The sequence below is a fragment of the Hirundo rustica genome, chromosome 5 (genome assembly GCF_015227805.2).
Source record: "Hirundo rustica isolate bHirRus1 chromosome 5, bHirRus1.pri.v3, whole genome shotgun sequence".
NCBI lineage: Eukaryota > Metazoa > Chordata > Aves > Passeriformes > Hirundinidae > Hirundo > Hirundo rustica.
In genome coordinates, this window is record NC_053454.1 from 2,268,156 (window position 1) to 2,294,759 (window position 26,604).

At 45.8% G+C, this 26,604-nt stretch overlaps 1 protein-coding gene across 1 annotated transcript in view; it reads left to right on the plus strand.

Annotated features, from left to right (window-relative positions):
- Positions 1-26,604, plus strand: part of SMOX (spermine oxidase) — a 49,238-nt gene that overhangs the window by 11,116 nt on the left and 11,518 nt on the right. Inside the window, exons 2-4 of the mRNA XM_040064863.2 lie at positions 14,212-14,446; positions 18,275-18,501; positions 26,369-26,542. Coding sequence (XP_039920797.1) covers positions 14,239-14,446; positions 18,275-18,501; positions 26,369-26,542 — 609 coding nt within the window. The 5' untranslated portion in view covers positions 14,212-14,238. The remainder of the gene's footprint in view (positions 1-14,211; positions 14,447-18,274; positions 18,502-26,368; positions 26,543-26,604) is intronic.

Here is a 26,604-nt window from a genome sequence, read left to right on the forward strand (position 1 = left end):
CTTTTTCTGCAAGGGCTGGGAACATAAAGAACGTGTCTAATCTGTACTGATATCGGGCAGCAGTTATCAGTGCCTACGTGCTGTTACTCAGATCTCGTTAGCTGTCTAATTGGATAATAGGCAGGACACTTCACAACTGCATAAGTATATTATGCCTAATCTGCTCTGGAGCAGGGAGGGGAAGATGCATTGGGTGACAAATGGATGCAAGAAGATGCACAGTGGGGCAGAGGTGTAAATATGGTGCTGTGTCCCCATCCCTTGAGTCCCAGTAACTTTCTGAGGCAGAGGCTCTACGTGTCTGCAGCATTTGCATCAATGCTGCAGTCCCAGAGCAGAGTTAACAGCACTTTCTTTACCCATGTTGGCCCGGCAACTTCACCTTCAAAAGCACAGATTTTCTAGTGGTTAGATCCCTTTCTAATTTCTTTGTAATAAAATGTGCGGTATAATTTAATACCTGTTTTTAACTCCAATGTGATGTAACAGAAAGAAGCATCCTGTATGTTTGTGTGATACTGGACTTTGCTGGTCCTAAAGCTAGTTTCCAGTACATGCAGATGCAGAGTGGACAGGATCAGAAAGCTTCCACAGCTCTGTACGTGGAGAGGTGAAGCTATTTGATTATTAAATACTCTTCCCTTTCTTTCCTTAAGAAATGCAGTTACTGCAGTTACCAATTTTAAACTTTTGGAGTGGGCTGCCTCTTTCCAAAGGTGCAATGAAACTTAGGTCAGATTCTGTAGAAGATGTGGGTATGAGCACATTTCATGAGTTGTTACCGCCTGTTCTATTCTCAGGAGAAGGGATCTGTAAGGGGCATTTCTGGGTGCAGAAGATGCATCTGCCAAGGGGATCTTTAGCTCAAGGTAATGGGAGAGTGACTGTGTGAACTGTGTCCCCTTTATGTATTTTCTGGATTCCCTTGGGACTGATGGAGGGTTTTCACAGAAACCTCAACTTGAGGCCAACTTTTGGCCCTCTGTTTTGTGTGAGGTCCCTATGGCTTTTCATTTATTTCTTGCTTAACCTCATAGGAAAAGTATCTTCACCTTCTGCTGCCCAGCATTTGCCTGTAGCTGGCAGGAAAGACAGGAGCCAACCTCTTAATCTATAAGTGTCTTAACCAAATGTAAACTCCATTAAGTGTGTTTATCACCAAGCAGCTCATTCCCAGCTGTGGGAAGCACCTCGTGGTTGGTTTGTATGGGATGTACAGAGGATTCTCTGCTGCTTTGTCCTGACATCTGTGTTTGTGACCAGCAAGGGTTAAGAGTGAGACACTTGTCTGTGTGAGGACACTATTCCACTTACTGTGAATTTAAAGCGTGCTGACTTTCCCATAGAAAATGTTATTTAAAACCAGGACCCCTAAATTGCTTTTATTTTGGATGGAGGGAAGATGTTGTGGGATGTTTGGCCCATTTTGGTGTAGACAAATTAGCAGATGGAGGAACTGAAGAACAGTGATTGAATGTCGACTTTTTGTGGTCATCCACACCTGATATAGTGCCTGGACTAAAAGCATGATCAGCAGGGAAAAATAGTATTTTTTTCTGAAGGGTAGCTCACATCTCAGCAGCCAAATTCCTGGGAGAGGCTCTGGAAGGAGCCTGTGTCCTTGCTCTGCTTACGTAGTCCCTCTGAGGCAGTGGTGGGGGGTAGCTGCAGGTAGCTCTTCCCTTCTGTTGCTTGTGCCTGGGCTATGCTGCAATTGGAGGCGTCCAGAAGAAATGAAGGAGTGGGCTGCTACAGATGGTCTCCCTAAGGTGTTGGATGTGTTGATAGCATGTTTTCTGTAGCTCTACACACCAGTATTGCCTTTATCATCTCCCATCCAAATCTGCTGGGTATTGACAAGGACTCAATCCATCATCAACTTCCAGTCAGGATCAACTTCAACCTGTACTTATTAAAGAGTGAAGAATGCTCTGTCATATGCAGTTGATAAGGGAATTTAGAAATAAAAGTGCATATTAAGCTGTCAATAGCATTTTTCCCCTCTTTATCTGGAAAAAAAAATAATGGCGTGGATTGTTTTCTAACTCCTGCGTGGGCAATTTCTAGACATGCTCAGCACTTGCAGGATTGTTTTTCAAACCTAGGGTAACCCTTAGGGTGGTCCTGTCTGGCCCCTGCCTGCTACAGATCAAACCCACACCCAGACAGGCAGGAATCAAAAGCAGAACACCTGCTTGGTTGTTCTTTCCAGAAAGTTTTAAAAATGTGTTTTTTCAGGGCAGTGAGGAGGTGAGATTTGTGACGCCGCGGATTCATCTCGCCCTTGTGGCTGAGCATAGATGATCTGTCCTTGTAGAGGGAGCCACAGTAGGATTGTGTCACCCTAGGTCTTTATTAGGGTCTTTAAGCACTATTTTAAGTTTCCTGAGCCTAAGATCTGATGTCTGGAGTCAAGGCCTGGCCTGTGACAGGCAGTGCTTTGGAAAGCTGTGTAAAGATCCTCGTGTCTCTCCAAAGCAGTGCCCTGTATTTCAGAAAGGAACATTGTGAGCGAGGAGAACAAGTTTCAGATCACATGTTCCCCAGCAAATACTGCCTTTCGATAGGAAGACTTGTTGGAGAATGTTAATTGAGTCTCTTTTTAAATGAAGGAGGCTTTGCTTCCTTCCCAAGTTTTCAAAACAAATTTTCCAAATACAGTGCCTATGTTTCATTCAAGTGTGAATCCTTTCTCTTTAACCTGGAAGTTATCCCAGAAAAAAGCCTATCCATTCACTGCAGGACAGACCTTTGTGGTTGTAGTGGAAAAAAAAATAAAAGTGGATCAAATTGTCCAAACAGGAAGGGAATTAAGAAAAGCCTTTGCTCAGTGAGCGGAGCTCTCATTTCAGTTTAAATGGTGTCCTACAAATTCCACTTTACATCTCCATTGCTTTTGAAGCATCACACAATGATTGAGGTGTCTGCTAATTTTAGCAATGACAATTTTTTCCTGCCAACACGCCAGCCTAGCTGGAGGGATTTCAGCATGTAGTTATGGGATGGATGCAAGTGGTAATTTGAAATTTACTGGCTTGTTATCTCATCTGACTTGCACATAGCTGTCCTGGTAGGGATTTAATACCTTACACTGATGCCTTTTCATTCAAGGGCATTAATGAAAATGCTTTTCTGGCACAGCCAGGTGCTTGTACTGTTTTACATTCGGTGAAGCTGAGGTACTGAAAGGATCAAGCGTGGTGTGCTGAATAAAATGAGTTCCCACCTAAGCATGTTGAAATTGTGCTTTATTTTGAGCAAGTTCTGAGTAGGACTGTTGTTCTTTTACCCCAGTCACATGGGAAGGCTGTGGAAGCAGAGATAAATCACAAGTGTCCCAATTCACAGTTTCTGCTGTTTATGACAGATCTTCCTGCCCTGTGAAAAATGTCTTAGATCTAAAATACATTTTTTTTCTTTCCTCAGCCTGTGGTATTTAATTATTCTCTTTCTGAACAACATTTATCTCAATTCTGTGAAGCTGTTTGAGGCACAGTTGCATGCAGAGGATCAATACTAAAGTAAACTTCGCTTTGTTTTGGTAAAATGTTTTGATTATTGCAGAGAAGAAACGTTTTGAGTTCAGGTGTGTCAGGGGAAATGAAAGGCACCTTGCAGCAGTGGTAATCCATCACTGGAGTGCATCCCACAGCCCTCCAGGCTCCACTTTGCAAGGCACTTAAAATCTCAAAGCACAAGAAGTCAACTGGAGGAGGTTTTCTGTTGGAATCTCCAGACAAAATTCTGTCCTCAGGCTTTGTTTAGAAGTTTGCGACAAGGTGGGAACAAAGGTGAAGGTGTCACTGTTGTATTTTCATCTCTTTCCTCACTCATCCCTCTGTCTCTTGTCTTGACCTTTAAAGGTCCCTTGCAGCCCAAACTATTCTGTGATTCCATGATTCATGAGCTGTTTCTGCTCTCTGCTCCATTCTGCGCTCAGGAGGAAAATCACTCAGCGGGGGAAATTGCTCCTGTTGCTTTACAGCGAGGATGTGGTCCTGTAGAACAAATTTTCTGTAGCAGTGCTGATTTTCTTTGGTTGTCTCCGGGTGACCTGAATGCAGACAGTCCGTACTGAGGAGAATCTCCACTTTTGCACTGAAATACTTCTTACTGTCATACTCAAACCCATGGGGAAAATTCCCATCTTCTTCAAGGGAAGCTTTTGCTGGGAGCAGACAGCCAGTCTGCCAACCATAACCCAGCCTTCAGGATCTAAGGGTTTTCCTCCCAACCTGAATTCCCCTGCCCTGGGCTCTGTGCTGCTCCAGGGGCGTGTTTGTGCAGACAGCAGGATGGAGAAGGCTGCGTGAATCACAGCGTGCCGAGGCCAGCCCTGGGTACGTGTCTTCTGCCTCAGAGCTGGAACATGTGGTTTGTTTAATGCTCCAGCAAAGCACGAGCCCGGGGAAAGTCTCTTTGATACAGCTGCACCTGGAGAGACATATTTTTCCTGGAGTTAAGTCTAGTCTGTTCCAGGCTGAAGTTGATCCAGTTACTGTGGGAGTAAATCCATGTGGTGTTTGGCTTTTCTAATTCTGGTTTTCTTCCCATAGTGTTGCTGTTGGATTTAATGATTTTCCCTGTGGCTTGAATGGTAAAGATGTGGTAACTGCTCGGGGATGGCTTAAAATCAAAGATTCAGTGTGGGTGTTGCTTCTCAAAAAGAGAAGAAATAATGCTATTTAGAGAGCTGTGCTGCTATTTCAGGGCAGTTTGGTAGGTCTGGGTTCTGAGAAGTGGTGAGGAAAAATAATTGCTTTTGGCTATCGTGTCTCATATGGTATGTCCTGAAATGATCCTCATGTACACTTAGAGCTGGAGCCAGTACGGAGCCTCTCTGCATGGGGATTTGTTCCCTGTCTCACCCTCCTGGTACAGAGGGTGGGAGGAGAAGAAAAGATTCCTGTTGAAACTTTGCTCCCAAGCTTGCTGCAACGAATTTAAAACCCCAAACCACAGCAAATTCCCAAGTGTAACATGGACACCAGTGTTTATTTGACTGAGACACAATTGTGTTCTGAGTTGTGCAAACACAGGCATATTTCCTATTTAATTAAGGCTCATTTTATGAATTAAGATTTCCAAACAGTTGGAGAGAGGAGGAGGATGGAAGAGATAAGATCTCAAGGTTGTGCAGACGGCAGACGGGATGGGGTACAGCTCTTTTTGGCAGCTGGCATATGACTTCTGCAGGAAATTTGTTTGCAGCATTGTTCTATCAATTATGCCAGTGTTTTTAGCTTATAACCTTTTTTTTTTTTTTTTTTTTTTTTTTCTGTAGTTTACTGTCTGTCTTTCCTTCCTTTTACAGTCCGGAAACACCAAGCTTTGCTTCTGCCAGGAGTGTAGGAGTGGCAGATACCTCCCAATGCTCGGTGGGATTGAGGAGCTGGAAATAGGGGTCGGCAGAGCTGGAAATAGGGAAAAATTCCCCCCAAGGGTCCACTAGAGCCTGGCAAGCTGTCAAAGACACAGGAAAAAGCAGGCCAGTTTGGGACTGGTTGCTGCTTGCCCTCTTCACTTCAACAACTCTCAGTTGTTCCTGAGCTGTCAACCCTTTGTCCTATCAGAGGCTGGCAGAGCCAAACTGCAGCTTGATGCCCTGGTTTAGGTTCTGACCAGCTGTTGGTAGATCCCTGGTGGTCAGTCGGATTTGGAAACCAAAGGCACTGGAATTCTTGGCTAAATCACAATTACTGTCACCAGGGTTAAGATGGGAATATCCTGTTCAGTACGGCAGATTGAATACAACTGGTGTCCCTGTACTCTGCAGCTTCTCCTGACACAGCAGGAGAGTGCTGTGGCAGTAACAGCTGCCTCTGTGATGGGTAGATATTATGGGATGCCTCCTGGGTAGGTGGGACCTTCTACCTATCTGCAGCCTTCTGAAACAAGGGGATGTTGATGTGCCAGCTACAGCATGTGCTTGTTCTGTCTGCCGGGGATTTGCAGAGCAGTGGATTTACTGGCTTTGCTCCTCTGTTGCCCAAGGAACATGCCAAAGCTGTTCTTTTTGTCACTGCTGTGGAGCTCCTTTTAGCTCTGTAATGCTGTAGCCTCAGGCACGTGAACCACAGCGTTACAGTTCTGAGCTTGCTGGATGTGGGGGCAGGAGAAGCTCCGTAGCCCAGACTACATTCTCAGCCCATTTCTCTGGGAATCACGTGGGGACTGTGACTGCCTCCAGTGGGAGTTTGTGATCGTGGAGAAAATCCTCTAGTCCTTCATTTTATCCCCACACTGTAAATCGGGATGCTGCCCCACTCACCGAGGTGTTCCTGGTAGCAGCTCTCATCCCAGCCCCTTGAAGCTGCTGAAGCCTGCCACGTTCTCATGGTACCCTTCAGGCAGAGGAACACAATTATTTTCATTTCTTTTCCCTCAGATGGGGAGGATTTGAAAAACACATAATGGTGCATTTTATCAGCAAGTTTTAAATGGTGTGATTCATCCCCTGTGTTCTTGGCGTGACGTGCCTTGGTTTATTTTTTTAGGTATCTGCAGTTCTGTCAGTGCCAGGCACTGTATGGAAGTGCCCTGTGGCAGACAACCTGCTCTGCCCATATGTTCCCTTTAAAAAAAAAACAACAAACCAGCTCATAATAGGAAGTCTTTATACTGCGTGCCAAGACGCTTGGGGCTTGTTAAATATATTCTACTTGTCAACAACTACCCAATTTAAAAAGTAGCCTTGGTGTGAATCAGCTTTGAACAAGTTCATTTGACTCAAGGGATATTTGCAGGCATTAAAACAAGTTGGATCGCAGTGGTAAAAATGTGCAGTGGTTTCCTGATCAAAAGCACCATCCAGTGACCCATTTTTCTTTTGTTTTGTTTTATTTTAATCTCCCTCAAACCTCCAAAAGTGAAGAGATTTTCCCAGTTGGTGATTTTGGAGGATGGAGGAGGTTTATTGGGGCAAGTGTTTCTGGGGACCACTCAGTGTGTTGCTGGAAAATCAGGTGGCAAAAGGAGGTGTCTGGTGCCTCCAAAGCAGCAGGAAATCTTATTCTGGAACTTGTTCCACCATCTTTGTTGATTGAGAGTTAATTATAAAATGTCAAATGTCATGGTTAAGGGTCTTTTCCAGCCTAAGTGGTTCTCTGAGTGCTGTGGGTTATTCTCTGCCTCCCCGCTGCGTTTTTCCTGAATGATGGTGGTGTGGAAAGAGGCAAAGGGGATGGCTGTCCTGGATGATACTTGCAAAAAAATAGTTTCTCAGAACCATTTTTTTTTTTTTTTTAATTGTTGAAGAACTCAAACATTTCTTCTTTGCTTTCTGGGCCAGCAGTGCAGGACAGCAGAGTGGTGCTGTGGTGGGAGCCTGTATTCTGCATAAGGCCTGATGGCCTCAGCTTTAGTATCCACCAGCTTCGGGCTTCTTCTCTTTCATAACTTCTGGTGTAGTTTACAGAGTTTGTTATTTGTTTTGTGTGCACTGAAGAAGCTTCTTCCCTGTCTCTCCTGAGATGAGGGGAGGGGATATTCCTGGAAATGAGGGGGAAAATAAAGTTAAGGCTTGGTAAGGTCAACTTCTCAGAGTAAAGGAGACCTGAGTTTGGACAGGCAAAGGTTAATGCTGTCTGTGTCTCTTTTGGGATGTGTCCAGAGGAAGAAGAGCACAGAGCCAGCTTGAAAGTCCCTGTTGCCTTTGAAAAACCAGTGCTGAGGAGGTTTGGGAGCGAGCTGCGGGTTTGGTGTGTGGGAAAAACGGGAAGCATTTTGGCACGCTGCTGTCCAAGAGTACGCGTGGTGTGTCATTAATGCCTTTCCTTCCTTGATGTCTGATCCAGCCTGCACTCCCTGTGTGTCAGTCACTGGGGTGGGTCAGTAATTTGTAAATGGAGCTGTAGATGCTGATGTAAGATCAGTATTTTCAGTGCCTCAAGCCATGTTTGATGGCTTGGGCTTTTACAGGGATAAATTGTAGTGGATGGTAGCATTTATCTTCAGTTCCAGCTTGTTTTTTTCTCACAGCCACCCCTATAAATTCCAGCAGCCCTCTGGAAACCACTTCATTTCAGGTTCTGCCCGTGGAAATACAAGGCAGGACACCAGTTGCTTGTTGGCACAGGAGTGCTGGCTTATTTTTGTGAGTCTGGGTTCCGTATACCACTGTGGTGAGAAAGATGAGTGTGGTCATCTTTCCGTCGTGAGGGCTGGTGGGCAGAGATGAGGCAAGTAGGATAAATGGTGTGGGATGCTGCAGAAATGATGGAGGTGTTCCACTCAAAACCTCCTTGAGACCAGGCAGGATTGCTCACTCAGGCTCACATGTCCTGGTGCAGCATCTGCAAAGCTCTTTGCTCTGGTCAGGCAGGAAGAGGTGATGCGGGAGGATGAAGTCTCACTGATACGAACAGCAGGGATTTTGTCACCTCCTGTGTCTAACTGACGTGGAGGACTTGGGATTAATTAATAACACTCCTGAAAGGGTGTAAATGGTGATTTTGAAAGGGTTCTGAGTTTGGTGTAACCCTGCTGGGTTAAAAAGGAGGGAGAAGGGAAAAAGAGACACATCTCACAGTTTGACATGTCTGCAGCATGGAAAGAGCATCTTGAAATAACAGGCAGTAAGGATTAATGTGCTTGTGTCTGAGAAGGCTGATGAAAGGAGGATGGAGGGAGAGGTTACAAAAATGCTTGTTTGTTGTGCCAGGAGCTGTGGAGAACCACAGCTCACAGCGTCAGGAGGCACTGACAGGCAGTGCTGGAGCCAGCCCAGAAATCCCTTCCCCTTCGGTTCTGTATCTGCTCAGAGATACGATCTGTCCTGACCTGTGCTCAGGGAGCAGCCTGAGTCTGAAACCTGCAAAGGTGTTAGTGGAGATAAAATTGCTCCAGCCAGAATAATCCTTCCAAGCGCTTCTCGCTCAGCTTAGGGAAAAAGGTGCATTAGAGATGATGATTGGAAATTCTGTTATTGCAGTTACTTAGGTGAGGGTTACTCACTACAACCACACTCAGTGCAAGTGGTGCTGGGCTGTGTAATGAGTTAATGGCCTAACAACACAAAGTGTCTTTCCCTCTGCTGAATAAGTCACCTTTCTGTTTCTGTCCTGTGGCTTTTGCCTTTGGGCTCAGCTAACAGTGCTTTCAGATAAGCACTTTTCCTTACGCAGGTGATGAAATGATAGAGGTTATTACATCTATTAAAGAAAGGCTTTTGAAACTCTGAATCAAAAAATTTGCTGGTTCTTTTTTTTTTTTTTTTTTTACTGTTTTCATCATGGTAGATTCCTGAGAGGCAAAGGCCACAAAATGTTGTTTTGCAATTCAAACCTGGCCATTTCCATTGAATTGGCAGGATAATTTCCAGCACTGCAGCCCTCTCTTCTGCTGGGACTGGAGTCTAAATGTTTATGACAGTTTGGATCCTGAGTTGAAAGCTTCAACCAATATCCTCTTTGTCTTTAGAGAAAAGTATTTCAACAGCTGATTAGTGTCATTGTTAAAATTAGATATTTTATTTTTGTTGTGATTTTTTTTTTTTTTCCTAGCTTCTGCTCTTGGTTTCTCAATCTCGCTTTGTCTCTGCTTAGATTGAATTAATTTGGTGTCAAATTTTCTCTGTAAACACTTTCAGGCTGTGCTGACAAACCTGCATTATAAACACATGTGTGTGCAGTGCCCCTTCATGTGTTGATAGTATTTTGAATAGCTGCACTTAAAATAATGAGGAAATAGTAGTGTGTTTATTTCTTGTGCTTCCATTTAGTCTTTCAGCTGACTCTTGTTGCTTTTATCCAAGTTCTTTTCCAACACATGCAATGTCATTGCTTAGCTTTCTGATTAGGGATGATGCTCAATTCTCATCAAATAAAAGCCTACAGGGAATAAAGTGATTCTGGTAAATTTTTCTGCTGGTCTGTGTGGTCAGCAGGGAATTTATTTGTGTTGATGGTGCATTTCTCACCCTCCAGACTGACTGTTATGCTTGTTAATGCGAAGGCCGTCAATTCAACACAATTTAAGGGCACTCAGAAAGGTCAGGTGACTGTTTTAAAGTGTCTGTAAGCTCCCTTTCAGCTTGGCCATCGTGAGACAGGAATGCCAGAGGTCAGCAGGATGGATTGCTCCTCCTCTGCATGCCCTGAAAGGCTGTGGGCAGAGAATGTGAGCTGAACACCTGAAATAATGACAAGGGGTGAGCTGGGTCCCGCTGGGATGGCCACGAATTTGGTCTGGGAATGCCAGCAGTCCCAGCTCATGGGTAAATGACAACCTGCTGTGTGATACAGTGCCTGAAGGAAGGTCACTTTTTAAAGATTAACCAATCCTGGTGGAAAACCCCAAACAATCCCCCAAAATCCCTACCAACCTTCAGCCAAGCCTTGTTTCCAGAGCGTTGCCTTGCCCAAGTCTTTGTATCACCAGGGCTACAACAATACTACCACAGGAGTAGTTGTGTGAGCTAAGAATAGTAGGTTTCCTTGAGAAATGCTTTTGTTTATTTTGGTTTTCCATTTTTAAATAGCTGGAGCCTTAACGACCTTTTTCTGCAGGGTCCTGGAAGAATTGCCTGGTCAGAGAGTATTGTTGTAAGTAAGGAGGGCAGTTGTGAACTGCCTTGATTCTCTGGCTTCTTCCTTGTGTCCTGCAAGGTTTTTCTGGCAAAATAATGCGGGGGGTGGGGGGGAAAATCATGAAGCTGTCACTCCACTGAACCTGTAGAGGGTATAAATGCCAGGAATGGAAACCCATGATTCTGGGGTGGTAGAATGATGCCCATCTTAGAAGATACATTTTTGCAAAGATTTGTCTGCTGGAAAACAGGAGTTATGTTCAGGATATATATTTTTTGGGAGGGGTTAGTTTTAGGGATTTTTTAAAAGGTGTTTGGTTTTTTTTTTCTTGGGGGGGGGGAGTAGTTTTTTGTTTGTTTGGGTGGTTTTTTGATTTTTTTTTTTTAATGAAGGAAGTGGACAGGCATGAGAGGGGATGAATGGAGGATAATTTCTCCTAAGGAGTCAGGGACAGAATGGCGATAGAGACTGAGAAAAGGGGGCAAGTCTGGAAGTGGAAGTGATTAAAATATTCTGAGTGAGACGCAAGCACACGAGCTAAGAGGATCAAAGCTGTATGTTTTATACAAAAGGAACACGTGTATTTGGATATTTTCTTATTGTGGGTAACCATTGCCTGTTGGCTGTCTCACAGGAACACTGTAAGCAAGACAAAGCAGGGGAATTTTACTTTCAGTGAAGCTGTGATTTACTTCTACCCTTGCTCTTAGATGGACACAAAGTAAAATTACAGTCTGAGAGATTCATAGTGCACCAGCCAACACACTTCTTACCTTGTGATTAAAAGAGAGAAAAAAACCCCAAAATAAAAAAGAAACAACCCTTTTTGGCAATCGAGAAGAAGTAAGAAGCCAAACGGTCTTTGTGTCAGAGAACCTGGTAACATCCACTGGCTTGAGAGACCTGACTCGTGGCTTGGCAAGTGCTGAAGGGAGAGCACTGCACACAGCGGGCTGTGTTTTATGTGCTTATCTCACTCATGAGCCTACTTAATTGGCCCACCTACCTATCAATTAGAGGGACTAATTGATACTGAAATAAAGTGTAGTGGGGACTTCCTACATTTATATCACCCGTTCATTCCACTGTGGAATGTGGATCCTGGTTGGAAAGCTCAAGCTTTTGCTAAATTTTAATTGCCTTTCCCTGCTGATCATATGGTACAGGTTTTTTGCTAATTAAGGGTGGTTTCCAAATCAGGGTTCTGTACACACAAAATACCCTGTTATTTTCTCATCTGTCTAGACAGGTCACCTAATCCAGTATTAAATGCTGAAACAAGAGGGAAAACATTTTCTTGGAGCTTTCATGCGAAGAATTCGCAGGAGCTCAACAAAGCCAAGATTTGGAAAACTGCTTAAAGATCTGAGTTAAACCCGTTGAATTTCTACTGGATATAGATGGCAGAAAAGATGTTCCTTTACTGTGGCAATGAAAATATATCGGTCAAAGTGTTATCGGGAGAATGAGAACAAGTGAGGGTTGTAGAATATCTGTGGGAGAGAATTCTCCCCTTCTGTTCTGCCCTAGTGAGACCCTGCCTGCAGTGCTGGGACCCCCAACATCAGAAGGATGTGGAGCTGCTTGAGCCAGTTCAGAGGAGGCCACAGAGCTGCTCCAAGGGCTGGAGCCCCTCTGCTCTGGAGCCAGGCTGGGAGAGCTGGGGGTGTTCACCTGGGGAGGGGAAGGCTCCAGGGAGAGCTCAGAGCCCCTTGCAGGACATAAAGGGGGCTTACAAAAAAGGCGGAGAGCAACTTTTTACACAGGCAGACAGTGATGGGACAAGGAGGGAACAGTTCTAAACTAGAGAGGACTTTAGATTGGATGTTAGGATGAGGGTCTTACCTGTGAGGGTGGCAAGGCCCTGGCACAAGGTGCCTGGAGAAGCTGTGGCTGCCCCTGGATCCCTGGAAGTGTCCAAGGCCAGCTTGGACAGGGCTTGGAACAACCTGGGACAGTGGAAGGTGTCCTTGCCCGTGGCAGGGGATGGGAATGGGATTAGTTTGAAGGTCCCATCCATCAGAATTCTCTGATCTACCTTCTGTTGGGCTGTGGCCGTTGGAAGCTGCTGCAGTGGCAGTTGGAACTGATGCAGGGCCGGTGGGGACAGGCTCCAGTGGCAGAGTCAGAGTTTGCACACACGGTGCAAATCCCTCTTGCAGGTGAGTCCACAGAAGGGTGGATTGAGCTGAAGCTGTTTCAGTTGAAACCAAACATTTTCAACAGAGTTGTCAGAGCTCTGGTGGGACCACCCTCCTCTTCATACCACTGCCTAAGTCCCTGCTGACTGCAGTCTGGTGTCAGCTCCCTTACAGAGAGTGGATGTTGCTTGGTCAACATGCACAAATTCGATAAAGTCCTGGAGAAAAAGGGACTCTCCAAATGAAACTGCTGTTTGCTTTGTGCTTTATTAGTTCCTGTGGTTGTATGCTGCAGTAGGCCAGCAGTGTTTTAAGTCAACCCTTCTGGTGATGAAAGAGAGGAGTAGGTATCTTTGTCAGTGGCCAGATGTTGGGAGAATTGAGGAAGAAGTCAGAATAGGTAGCCAGCAGCTTGGCAACAGGTAGAGGCAGCACACTAGGAGCTCCTTGGACATCTCTGTTTGGGGAGGGAGGAGGGAGAGGCAAGGAATTGTGTGTGTGCTTTATCCAAATCACTGGGCATCAGCTGATTCCAGGGCTGATAAATCCTGGGCTGTGTGTTTGTCCTTTGTGAGTGGGGACTCATGTCAGCTCAGGTCTGGAGGGGTAGGAATCTCTGCACCCTGTTCGTTGTGCACCTGAGTGCAGGTGTGAACCACCCAAAACCAGGTAAGTGCACACTGGCTTTTGTGAATAAAGACATCCCTGATCAGGGTTGAACCTTAACCACGGGCTCAGGCCATGGTCCCTCCTACTAAAATGATGTGATGGGACCTGAGAAATAAGGTAAAAAGGTGTCTTCCAGGAGTTTGCAAAGGAAAACAGGGTCCTGCTTGGTGGAGCAGTTGAATATATTGGTAGGTGGAGATTTGGGTAGATTTGGACTAGTCAGGATTGGTGTGGGTTTGAGCCTCTCCTCATCTAAGCCTGAGGCTGACCTTGATGTGGCAGGACAGCGTTGGCTCCAGTGTTAGCTGCATTTTGTGAAATTTTGGACTGGCCCTTGTTGACTTTCATCACTTGAAACATTTTCCTGTCTGTCCCATTTCTGTAATGGCTGGTTTGAGATCTGAACTCCTTGCTTTGAGCTAAATCCTCCTTACCTCCTCCCCTACTTAGAGGATCTGGAATTCAGGCTTTGTGGTTGCCACAGTGGCAAAGTGGAGCTTCGTTGCTGGGTTGTGGAGCTTGTCAGCGCTGGGGACGTGGTTCTGTTTCTTTTAAAAGTCTTCACCACAAAATTACCTCTTTTAGAGGTTATATAAAAAGATGGGAGGTTGAAAGTCCTTTGACTTGTTTGGAAACAGTCTACATGGCATGAAAGGGCGGAGATTTCTGGAGTTCTTGCTGCTCCAGGCTAAAAAGTTGTTTTGCATCCCAGCTTGACCTCAGTTATCCTTTCTGTGCATCCCATGTTAAGGCTGGGTCTAATTCACCAAGTTTTTCTTTTCCACTGCACTTCTTCATTTTTGGTCCTTTTAACTGCAGAGGATAAGCTGGACCTGAGCTCCCTGAGCTCACCTGTCTGCTTCCTCCCACAGGTTCCTTAGAAAGAGAGCTTGGACGGCATGCAAAGTTGTGAAATATCTGCAGACAGCACGGATGATCCTCTTAGTAGTGGCCTACGGAGAAAGCGACAGCCTCGAATAGTCGTGATCGGTGCTGGGCTCGCGGGCCTGTCGGCAGCCAAGGCGCTCCTGGAAAGCGGATTCACGGATGTAACAGTCCTCGAGGCGACCGACCGCATCGGGGGCCGCGTGCAGAGCGTCCAACTCGGTGAGAGCAGCGCCTGCAGAGGGCTGCTGGTGGTGGGATTTGTGTGGCCACGAGGTCAGATTAACCTTGGGAGTGGGGTTACGTGTGTGTGCAAAAGGGTTTGGGATGTGGCGGTGTTGGGAGTGTAAATACTTAAATCCTTGGGCACCTCTTGGGGTGGTTCTGTGCTGTCTCGTGCCACAGTTCTGGCCCAGGGCTGCTCCAAACCTGTGTTTCCATGAAATAAAAGGTTTGGGTGATTGTTTTCTCTCGGTCAGGAAGAGCTCTGTGTAGCGGGTCTGTGATTGAGTAACTGTATGCAGACGGTTTCCACCCAGGTTTTCCACCTTGACTCTTTCCCAGGGGCAGCCAGTAAATCTCCAGGCTGTTGAGGGGCTGTTTCTCAGCGCTTAGAGCCCTTGGAAAGGGGAAACCCCGAGCTGTTCTGCTTCACAAACAACCGCATTAATTTCCCTAGAACTAATTTACTGTATAGGGCGCTACCCACCGGGAATCAAGCTGCTGGAAAAACATCTTCGGTGTATCCCTTTATCCTGATTTTCAGGTTTCCTACCTCTGCAGCCTCCTTTTTTAATGTATAATAAAGGTGTAGACTCTGGATATTTGAATGCCAGGTCAATTTAGAAATCTCTACAGGCAAAACTCCTGAAAGAGACGTTGCCCTTTGCAGCACGGGAGTCACTGAAGCTTTTCCTGGTATCCAGAAGGACATTGCCTGTTTCTTCTCTGCAGGAGCATAAAGCTCTCAGCTGTTCCTGAATTGCTTTCCTGATTTCAATTAACTAATTCTATTACTGATCCCACTCTGGATATTAACTTTGCACTCTTGCTGCCCTGCTTTCTTTTTGTTTCTTAGGTGCTTACATCACTTACTGTGTTTTACTTGATAAACTCACCGCAGTAAATAAACAGCAGCCTCCTGTGAACTTGCAGAAGGGAAACCGATGGAAAGGCAGTCAGAAAAATCTAATCTCCAGGGGTTTGAGTAGGGCACTTTACATTCTGCTGAGACTTGGCATAGAGGTTAGGATGGGAAGTGTGTCCTTTACTCACAATCCGCTGTATTAAAAATATCCTGGATCATGCCTGTGAGAGGAGGGAAGTGTGAAAGAGCTGAAATCTTTGGGGAGCAACAGCTCATTCTCCCAATGCACTTGTGAAATAGTTTTGGTATTTTAGTACCAAGACTGATTGTCTTTGCCCACCTTCACCAGTAACTCACTTCCTTTGCCTTTGCTGGGAATCTACCTCCTCCTCATTAACACCTCTTAATTAACAGTAGAGAAGAGCAGGTGTTTCATTCTGGAGGCAATCTCAGAGTTTGTAGATGTAACTGTTAGCTGCAGAGCAGAGACTGACATCTAAAGTCTTAGTCTTTTAACACTTTTTTAAAACTACAAACTTTTCTTTTCTCATCTTCTGCAAACTCTTCAGGGTTACCCTGTGTGGGTGTGGGCTGCAGTTTTCTGCCAAGGTGGATCTGTGTTTTGGCTCTGCCCTCTGCCCTGTCTGCACACTTAGCTAAAGATCTGATTTAAATTTCAGCAGAGCTACTAATTAGGAAGAAATTCTTCCCTGTGAGGGTGGTGAGACCTGGCACAGGATGCCTGGAGAAGCAGTGCTTGCCCTTGGATCCCTGGAAGTGTCCAAGGCCAGGTTGGATGGGGCTTGGAGCACCCTGGGATAGTGGAAGGTATCCCTGCCCATGGCTGGGAGTGGGAATGAGATGATTTTTAAGGTCCCTTCCAAACCTCAAACCATTCTGTGGCATTGTGGCACCTTCTCAGGGTTATTTCTGAATCCTTCCCCCACAATGAGCCACGTCTTCTAGAGGACAGTATTTTCAGTCAAGTGCACAGATTGCTGCTTCTCAGCCCAGGGGAGTAATTTGGATATTCATAGGTTTGATTCTAGCACAGGTGAGGCAGAAGGTTTGTGTGTTTCCTGCACATGACCTAAAACATCTCTATCCACTACAGCTGTTTCACAATGGGATAGCCAAGAAATGGCCAGGGCTGCAAAGGGAAATGTGAAAGTTGCCATCCATATCCAGGAGGCTTGATGCATTATCTGTGTGTTTCTCTGGTTTTTTGTTTGTTTGTTTGTTTTAATGGGATGATTCATTCCAAGTAGATTATTATTGAACCTTAAATCCTTTAAGGCCCTGAAAGTAAATTGGCTGTCTCTGTTTAAAAGAATTTTATTTAATGTTACACTTTTAAATAATTAGTAATTTAACTTACACCTGGTAAGACCTGGCTTGTCTGCTTGGTAGGGATGATAGTGAGCATGAATATTACAGGCAAGAATTAGTTTTTAATTTGTTGGTATTTGATTATGTTCCACACAGCTAAACAGGAGAACTTGGAGCACATCATCACTGTCACCAAGCACTAAGGCAGCAGCAGGACCTGCTGGCAAATCGTTTTCTTTCAAAGATCAGGCGTCTCAGCAGGATTGCTGTGCAGCAGAGAACAAGCTCCTGCCCAAGAGCAGGAGGCAGCATTCCTGCTGCTGCTTGGCATGGGCTGAGTTGCAGGAGGATTGCATTAACCAGGGGACTGCCACTTACAATATTGATGAGCTCTGTACCTTTGGCTGCCAGTGTTCAGACATTTCCACCTGGCTGGGGGCTCTGTGATGTGTTGGAGTCGGTGGCACCTGAAGTATTCACGTTTGTGTGTTGGTGCCGTGGTGTAGAAACCTCGTGCTCTGTTGCAGGTTTTGAAGGGCAGTCAGCACAGTTCTCACTGACAAAGGGGCTGTTTGGAAGATGAGATCCATGGAGCTTCCCTCAGAGGCAGGGGCTCAGCCAGGGAACAGCTCTCCTTGGAGCTTTCACCCTTCAAACCTGACTGCAGCACAGCTCCGTGCTGCAGTGCCTCTGTCTGAGCATACATTTACATGTTAAACAGCAAATGATAGCTGGGAACTGCACCATCCTTTCTTCATCAAGTAGGATCCTATTAACTACCCTGCTTAATCAGGCATTCCCACGCTGCTGTGGGGATGCTGGGAGATGCCCAGCTCTGTCAGACTTTAAACCAGCTTTGGACTTCTGAGAAACTGTCAGAATATGGGGGGAAGACATGACCCAAGCTTATTTTTAGCACCTCTTTGCAACTGCTGAGCATCCCCCTGTGCTCTCAGCCCAGTCTGGCAGTGCTGGATTTGGGAGGGACGAAGCCCTGGTGAAAATCCTGATAGATGTAAGGGATAGAGAGAGTGGGGCTGACCAAACTCTCTGTGATTTTCAAGCATAGAGTACAGGTGATGAAAACAAAATGCTTTCAGTGCTTTAGCCTGACAGTGCCTCTTTTTAAAGAACCTGATATACAGAATCTCCAAAGGCATAAATAATAAGATAGAATCCTTTTTACTCATTTGGGGAATGGAAGTGCATGTTCTATTGCAGTTAATCTGAGGTGTATTTGTAAATTACAGCCATTTTTAGACACATTACAAGGTTCAGTATTCAGGCCAATGTTGCTATCCACGTTTTCCTACATCTCCCTGCTGGCAACAACCGTGGTGAGAGCTGGGAAGGGAGAAGGGCTAAATTTCTCCTTAAGGATCAGAGGTGTGTCACTATGATGGATCTTTATTGCAACATCCCATCCTTCTGGCAATACACAAACCTGTATCCCAGAGGACCAGTTTGAGGAATACTGGTATTGTGTCTAACAGGGAAAACTCCCTTAAGGGATGTTCAAACATTTGTAGTCCTTGGGCAATTCTGCTTTTGCATATTTTATTCAGGGTTGAGCATGAGAAGCTTTTAGGAGAACAGGCTTCCCTAACCAGTTTGCTTGGCTTCCTCTCCTGCAGGGCATGCCACTTTTGAACTGGGAGCTACGTGGATTCATGGTTCACATGGAAACCCAGTCTATCATCTAGCAGAAGACAATGGTTTGCTTGAGGAGACCACTGACAGCGAGAGGAGCGTTGGGCGGATCAGTCTTTACTCCAAGAATGGGGTGGCTTATCACCTCACCAACAGCGGGCAGAGGATCCCGAAAGATGTGGTTGAAGAATTCAGTGATTTATACAACGAGGTTGGTGCCCAGCTGCTTTGTCAAGTGGTAGATTTGCCTGGAACACTGAGACCCTTTGGCAGTTAGAACATTTCAGGACAAAGGTAGAAAAACAGTGCCATCTTTAATTTCCTTGGGAAAAAAAAAAAAATCAGCTCTAAGTTGTCTCTCATCTGCTTCACTGCACCCCATTTGTCCCTGATGTGGGATTAACTCTCTGTGGTGAGGAATAACAATCTTTCCATGTTTGTCATCCATTTAATCACTTCCAGCAGCTATTTCTGGGGAGATCCAATAATTTGCTGGAGAAAGTTGCTGCGTAATTAAAAGAGTGGTGGAGGGATCAAATTGCTAAACAAAGTAGAAGACAAAACTTTAGTAACAACCAGCTAAATATTGTATCCTTGTGACTTTTTATTGGTTCTAAATACTATGAAATGCTGTGTGGTGTGCCAAAGTCAGTGCAGTGTCTTAGAAATTGTAAGGTTTTTGCATCGGAAGGAAAGGAACAACTTTTCTGGGAGATTCAGACCAGTATGGACTTCAGTGGAAGGTTATTTTAATTTGCTTGCCAAAGTTAATTATAATTATTCCCCACATTCTTTTAATGTCGCTTGTGAAGTACATTTAGAGAGATCAGTGCAGACTGTCTGGCCCTGCAGGTAATGTGATCTCTCAGTGGGTTGTAGAAAATGTAACAAAACATGAGTATTCTTGTCAGGCTGTAGCTGTGCCTAAAACATTGAGATTTTCATCTGACAGCAAAGAGTATTTGACTCTTGGCTGAACACTCACTAGATTCAGGTTACTCTTGCATACTTTGTTTAAAAATATGTCTGGGAGCATTAGAAAAGTCACTGTAGCCTGTAAAAGAATTACCAAGAATTGGGTGGGGAGCAGAAAGGGGGATTTTTTTTTTTTAATTTGAAAATATTTTTGGCACTGTCCTGTGTTTCTGAACTGGAATTGGTGATGGGATGGCACAAAAGCATTTCAGTTTTAGAGAGGAGTAGTAGGAATTTCAAAGAAATCTTGTGGGAAAGATTTGTCAACCTGTGGACAACATCTTGGACAAATGCAGGCAGATATAATTCATCTGAACAATTCTTCCTATTACTGGATTAAAAAATGAATGAGAATTTTTCCAGGCAGGAAGAAAAGACAGGTGAGATGTGTGTGGAGGAAGATTAACAGCAGCTGGGGCTAGAAAGAGTAAATGAAAATACTGCAGTGAGCAGCATTATTTATGTAAATGGAACGCTGCCAAACTGCATGCAGGGCTTGGCGATCATCCTGTCTGGAAGATGATAGGAAAATCTCCAGCAAAGGGAGGGCAGACTCCAAAATGAGAAGGGAATACAAAGATGAGGGCCACTTAGCTTTGAGATAAACCTGGTAAGATAAAGGCCATAACAAGGTACCGGTGTTTTAGAAATGATTAATTTGGTAAATCTAGCCTTTCTTTTAAAGGGGAGAGAAAGGGGCAGCCAGCGACATGAGAGAACAGCACATTAAAAGTTAATCTTCTTTACACAACACCTAATTAGCTTATCATTGCCACAGGATATCTTTATCACTAGGAGACAGAAAAGGCTTTCACATTTACGGCCTGTAAAAATGTCTGCAGCCACTCGTGGCGATAAAAAAATATGTAAGGGACAGCTGGAGCCAAGCAGGGGACATCAGCCAGCCCCTTAATTGCTCTTGCTGGGAGGGGCTTTCTCTGCCTTCCTCCAAAGCCTGCTGGAATTTCTTGCAGGAGCAGCTCGTGGTTTTGTTGAGCTGCTTGTCCCAGCCTCTTTGGGGTGCCAGGCTGGAGGATCTGTATTGATTTAAGACATTTGGCTGTGGTTTATCCCCTGCTCGGCCTAGGAAAAGTGGGAATTCAGGCAAGCTGTGTGATCTCATGAAAATACCCAGTTAAAATGGCTGTAGGAAATACAAGTGCCCTGGAGGGAGGGCAGCCAGGAGCATGTGCAGCAGGCGTGTGGCTTTGGGGACATCTTCCTCTGGCATAAAGTGCCGAGGGTGTTCCACACGTGCTGAGTCTGGCAGGGGTTTCTGATTTGTGTTTTGTGGTGTCCCTCGCTTCCCCAGCATTACTGTGACGGTGGTGAGACCCTGGCACAGGCTGCCCAGAGAAGCTGTGGCTGCCTCTGGATCCCTGGAAGTGTCCAAGGCCAGGTTGGATGTGGCTTGGATCAATTTGGTGTAATGGAAGATGTCCCTGCCCAGGGCAGGGGGGTTGGAACAATACAATCCTTAATGTCTCTTCCTAATCCAAACAGTTTTGTGATTCTGTGGGAAGGGGTTTGCATGTTCATTAGAGTTTATTTCATCTGTTTTTCTTTTGGCCAATGTTCTGTTGCTTTAACTGGTGGTGAAATGAATGCTGGGGAGAAACAGCAGAAATTTTCAGTTCTGCATCTTGGGTTTTTTTTGGGGGGGAGGCTGGTTTTATGGTTGGTTTTTGGTCAAAAGTCATCTTACAGGTCACTAAATCCTGAGGTCACGGTCTTTCCTTGTCTCATAGGAGCTCCCAGGCCTTCCTCAGGTTTTTATTAGCAATCCCACTATCATGTCGTCTCATCCCTTCAGAGGAGGCTGAGATGGCAAAGGCTGTGACACAACTTGTCCTGAGTCGAAAAGAAAGAACCTCCCACAAAACAGACAGCAACCCAAAGCCTAATCAGGGATGTAGGACTGGCATGAACAGTGGAAAATGTATTCCTGAATGAGCAGGGCTAAATTTGTCACCATTCCAAGGGCTTGCCCTCGGTGCACAGCCGGCTTGTTCCCCACGCACACACCCTGCCTGGCTTTCCCTGCAGCTGCTGCTGGCGCTCCAGCCTGTGCCTCCAGTCCTGCTTCTCCATCTGGGTTTCTCCAGCCCCTGTTATCTTGTCATTCAGACACCAAATTCTAGGGAATTCAAAGTGCAGGGGGTCTCTCTTGAGTTTCACTGAGGCATGTGGAGTCTCTGAAACTGGATTTTGGCAAGGTGAGGTCTCTCTGTGCTGGATTTTCCTGGCAAAGCACCCCTGTACCTCCAGAGCTTTGCCTCACTAATTCATCTGGAAAGTCCTTAGGCTTTTTCCAGGCACTTATCCAGTCTATATTGGCTGGCTTGTTCTACCTCAATACTAAGTTCTGCTGCTTTCTTGTTTGCAGTAGCCTGAATTTTTAATAACTGTAGGGATGTCTCACAGAAGCGTTTATTTGGTTACAAGGAAGTGGAGCAGTCAGACTGCTTGAAGACTGCTCAGCTCTTTGTTTCTCCAGCAGAAAGTTCCTTAGGAGAGACTGTAGCCCTGCACTGGGGTCGATCAGGATCTGTCGTGAGCTTGTGACCGAGGTGACCTGAATTCTCCTCGTGGAAGGAGAGCCATGCCTTCAAGGTCGGTCTCCAGTCCTGCAGAGCATCCACCTGGATTCCCAGCCACACAGTGCCAAGGGAAGCACCATGATACAGGGCAGGATTTTTGGGGTTGTCCTTCCTAGACCGTGTGCTGTGTGGGGCTGGCATTGCTCAGGGTCACTGTCACCCTGGTCAGTCTCCAAAAGGAAGGAGGCACCAGCAAGGGGAGGTTCCCCAGGGTGTGATGCCTACATCATGTATTTGTAATCTTCCCACCTTCCTCTCCATTCCTTTGCGGATAACGGGGGGAATCCTGGGGCTGGGAGAGGATTTTGACTCTTCTTATACCACATCTGTATGACTCTCAGGAAAATGACCAGAGTGGGACCCCTGAGGGTGACCCCTTCAGGGTCTGTGTGTGTGTATAACTCCTCAGAAAATGTGAACAGGAACAGTTTATCTCAGAGTTGTTCTTCTGACCCTGCTAAGTCCTCATTTCCCTTTCCAGAGAGGTATTTAAAGCTGATTCCCAGGTATTAGTGAAAAGTGTGAAGGACGTGGTGAGCTGGACAGGTTAAACACAGCTGAAAAATCTCACAGTCCACCACCAGCCTGATTTAGGAAAAGTGCCTGCTTTTACCTCGGCAATTCAGCAAGGATGTGGTCCCTAAAGAGCTGCTTCCCAGGAACCCTCCCTTTAGCAATCAGCTAATTAATGTCCTTGTTATCTGTCAGCTTTCTCCTGTGTGCTGCAACAGCTTCTGGGGGAGGGATGCAGCCAAAAAGTGACAACGTCTCCTCACCCGCACCCTGTGCTGGGCTTCCTGTCATCCCCAATTAAGCTCCAGTGCCTTGCCTTGCAGTTATCATGGAAAGCAGGACCAAAGGGCCACCGAGTCACCGTTCCCTCCCTGCCTCTATTGCACTGACAGATGTCTGGCCTGGGAACAGCACAGCCCTATCTCTGTCGGGGCTTTTCACTGGACAGGGATTAAGTCACAGCAGTTTTTAAGCCAAGTGAGAAAAAGACAATGCTGGGCATCGTCACCGGTGCTGACAGGAAGGAGTGTGGATGGGGATGTGCTTTCCTGACCTCCTTCAGTGAGGAGAAACTTCTTTATTTAGATTTGTTCTTCCTAAGAAATTGCCTTTTCCTGTGGTGGAGGAGCACGTAGGTAGTAAATAAACATGTGGAGGAGGAAGTCTGTAGGTAACAGAGGGGACATCACTGCTGGAATCCACATTCCCTGCACAGACCCTGGCTGTGGGATGCCCCAAAGCTGGTCAGAAAGAAGACAGAAGATGGAAGCTGTTTTCGGACTATGGACATTCAATTAGCTGATTTTAATTTCTTACTTTCAACCCCTTCTATCTTGCAGACCCAGGGAGTTGGGGTTATTCAGCATGGAGAAGAGAAGGCTCCAGGGAGACCTTCCAGCACCTTCCAATTCCTGAAGGGACTCCAGGAGAGCTGGAGCGGGACTGGGGACAAGGGATGGAGTGACAGGACACAGAGAATGACTTCCCACTGACAGAGGGCAGGGATGGATGGGATACTGGGAAGAAATTCTTTCCTGTGAGGGTGGTGAGGCCCTGGCACAGGGTGCCCAGAGAAGCTGTGGCTTCCCCGGATCCCTGGAAGTGTCCAAGGCCAGGTAGGATGGGGCTTGGAGCAACCTGGGATAGTGAATGGTGTTCCTGACTGGATGGGCTTTAAGGTTCCTTCCAACCCAAACCATTCTATGATTCTGTGAATTCCCTGGAGGATTGTGTATAAACCTTCAGAATGAGGGAAGGAAAACTGCTTAGAATGAATGGTTACTTTAGATGTTCTCTGTCTTTTACTTCTGGTTTTTCAGCCAAGCTTCCAAGGCCACTTGTTCTGTCCCAGCTCCCAGGGGAGCTTTAGAGTGAGAAGTGTTTACGTCATCCTGCTGCTTTGTGATGTTGCCAGTGGTAAGAGATGGGAGCCAATGCTGTCTGTCCTTTGGTTTTGCTCCCTGCTTGTATCAGGTGTGTGATAATAGAAAAGCAAAGGTTTTCTGGACTGTCTGGGGTGTAGCTCTCCTTGCTGCTGGACATGGAGCTCTGGTTTGGATGCTGGGAGATTTTGAAGGCTTAACTAGAAAATCAGCAGAATCTTTCAGGTCATTCTTGTTGTTACCTTTCCCCAGGATCTTCGAGGGAACACCCATTTCTACTCTCTCAGGAACCCTGCTGCTGAAATGATGAGATGATTGTAGGAGTGTGAGTTTTCAGATATTACAAGTGCCTGTTCCCAGTGACCCCAGTGGTGGTCCCATAGCAATGACAATGCTTTCCCCATCGGGGGAAGGAAAGCCTGGATAATTCCAACTCCAGACAGCACAATTCTGCTCCTGCTTCATTGGAAATCAACCTTTAATGAGGTGTCCTAGTGAAGCTTTTCTGTAGTTTCTTATACAGGATGTGCTTGCTGCTCATCTTTATTTAAACATATATTTGTCCATCTTTTTCATTAATTTATTCTGACAATATATCTCCCAATGTAGGACCTGCTGTTATTTCTCCTTTGGCTTCTTGCCTACAGCAGCTTTGTCTCCTGTTCTTCCTCAGATGGTTCAGCACCCCCAAGAGTCATAGAATATCCTGAGTTGGAAGTGACTTAGGAGGATCATCAAGTTCACCTCCTGGGCCTGCACAGGAAAACCCCCCAAATCATACCCTGTGTCTGAGGGTTTTGTCCAAATGCTCCTTGAACTTGAAAAGCAAGGAGATAACAGGAGAAATAAGAAATCCTGATGTGATTAAACTTAACTGCTGTCTGATCAATGGGATGGCACCTCCAGGAAAGACTTTCCTTGATGGCCACAGCACGGAGGACTTGTTCCTTCCTGCTCTCCTCCCCGTGGGGCAGTGAAGAATATAATGGTTAACAAAAATGTAGTCAGGTTCACTTCTCCTGTAGGCCAAGTGGTGGCTGGGTTTTAGCAGGGCTTTGCTTGTCCTGTGAGTGTGTTATCTGCTTACAGAGCTCAATCAGCTTATGAAAGCCGAGCTGTTTGTGCTGACACAAGGTCTGTGCAGCCCGGACCTGCTGCAAGTGCTTGTGGCCTCAGAAATCCACGGACCTGAGAACCAGGGGATGCTGGAACTTCCAAAGTTTCTTTTGCTGGAAGCCTTTGTTTCATACAGGGCGTTGGGCCCCACCTTTCTTGTCTGGGAATCTCCTTGGAGTGGCTGTGTCACAGGCAGTGTCTGCAATTCTCTTCTGTCTTCACCAGTCCCACTCATTTTCCTCATGATAGTTTCCTCTCTGTTTTAATAATTTATTTTGCCCCCTTTTTTTTTTTTTCAGTTATTTTCTTCAACTTCTCATCCCTTATTTGTCAACTCACCTTCCCTCTGTTTGCTCACAGACCTCCTCTCTCTCACTCCTACCACTGAAATGTGTTTATCCCCTTCCCTTTCCTCTTCTTCCCTCTATTTTGCCTCCTCAAATTCACTTTATTCCTAAAACCCAAGATAAAATCAAGCTCTTGGGGAAAACTGGATAGGGAAGAACATAAACCATAGTGGGTTAGCCCTATCAGCAGGGCATGGGAAGCTCCAGGAGCTTTTGAAGGCAAGGCTGCCACAGTTTTACCAGCCTTGTACCAGATATTTACTGTAGACTTCAACTTCTTGACATATCCAAATCATCTGTCTCCAAAAAATGATCATAAGCTGTAATCAAACCATCTCTGACAGGAAAAACTCCCCAAGCAGGGATGTCCCCTGTGCTTGTAAGAGTATTGTGCACCCTGTGGCATGATGTGAATGAGAAGCGGACACATTCTGGACAAACAAGTCATTAATGGGATGTGCTGCATCTCTGAGAGGCATCTTGTGAAAGCTTTCCTGTGTTAAAAGATTCCTCTTGAGTTTTTTTGTTTGGTTGGTTTTTTTTTTTTTTTTTTTTTCCCATGATGCAATTGCAGGCTCTTTTGGCAATACATTAGATAGAAATACAAGTTATTCCAGGCAGCCGCAAGCAGAGGGCTGAGGTGGATGGTGTTTCCTTCCTTTAAGTAGCTTGTGTGGAAAACTGGGGTTAAAGATCACCAGGAATATTTTCAAAGAATGATGATGTGTTACAAGGGATTTTTCTTGTGGCTCCTGGTGAGGGGCTCTAGAGATGTCACTGTTTTCCTTGGATTTCTACCTGTCCTTTGCTCAAGTAAAATGTGTATGCATACAGAATTCCTGTGCTGTTTGTCGCTTCCTGATTTCATAGGACAACAGAAAAGTAAATGTGAAACTGAATTCACCCACTCTGGTGGATTCCTTTTAGATAATTGAGAGGGTGGAAGGGCTGTTTCAGCTTAGAACACCCTGGGATAGCACCTGGGACACGGAGATGGGAGAAGAGCTGGTGCTTTTTATCAGAAATGAGGAAGGACGTGGGTGCTGCTGGGAGGAGGAGGCAATCTGAATGCGCTGGGTTGGGACAGGTGAGGGAGCATCCTGCTGGGAATCCCGTGGCCCATCCTCGTGTCCTGTCTCTGGCAGGTCTATAACCTGACTCAGGAATTCTTCCAACGAGGTAAACCAGTCAATGCTGAGAGCCAGAACAGTGTGGGCGTTTTCACGCGGGACGTCGTGCGCAAACGCGTCAAGGCCGACCCGGATGACACGGAGGCCGTCAAGAGGTTGAAACTGGCCATGATCCAGCAGTACCTGAAGGTATGTGTGCGCATCATTGGGGCGTTTTCTTTTTGTTTAAACGAGGAGCAAACAAACACTGA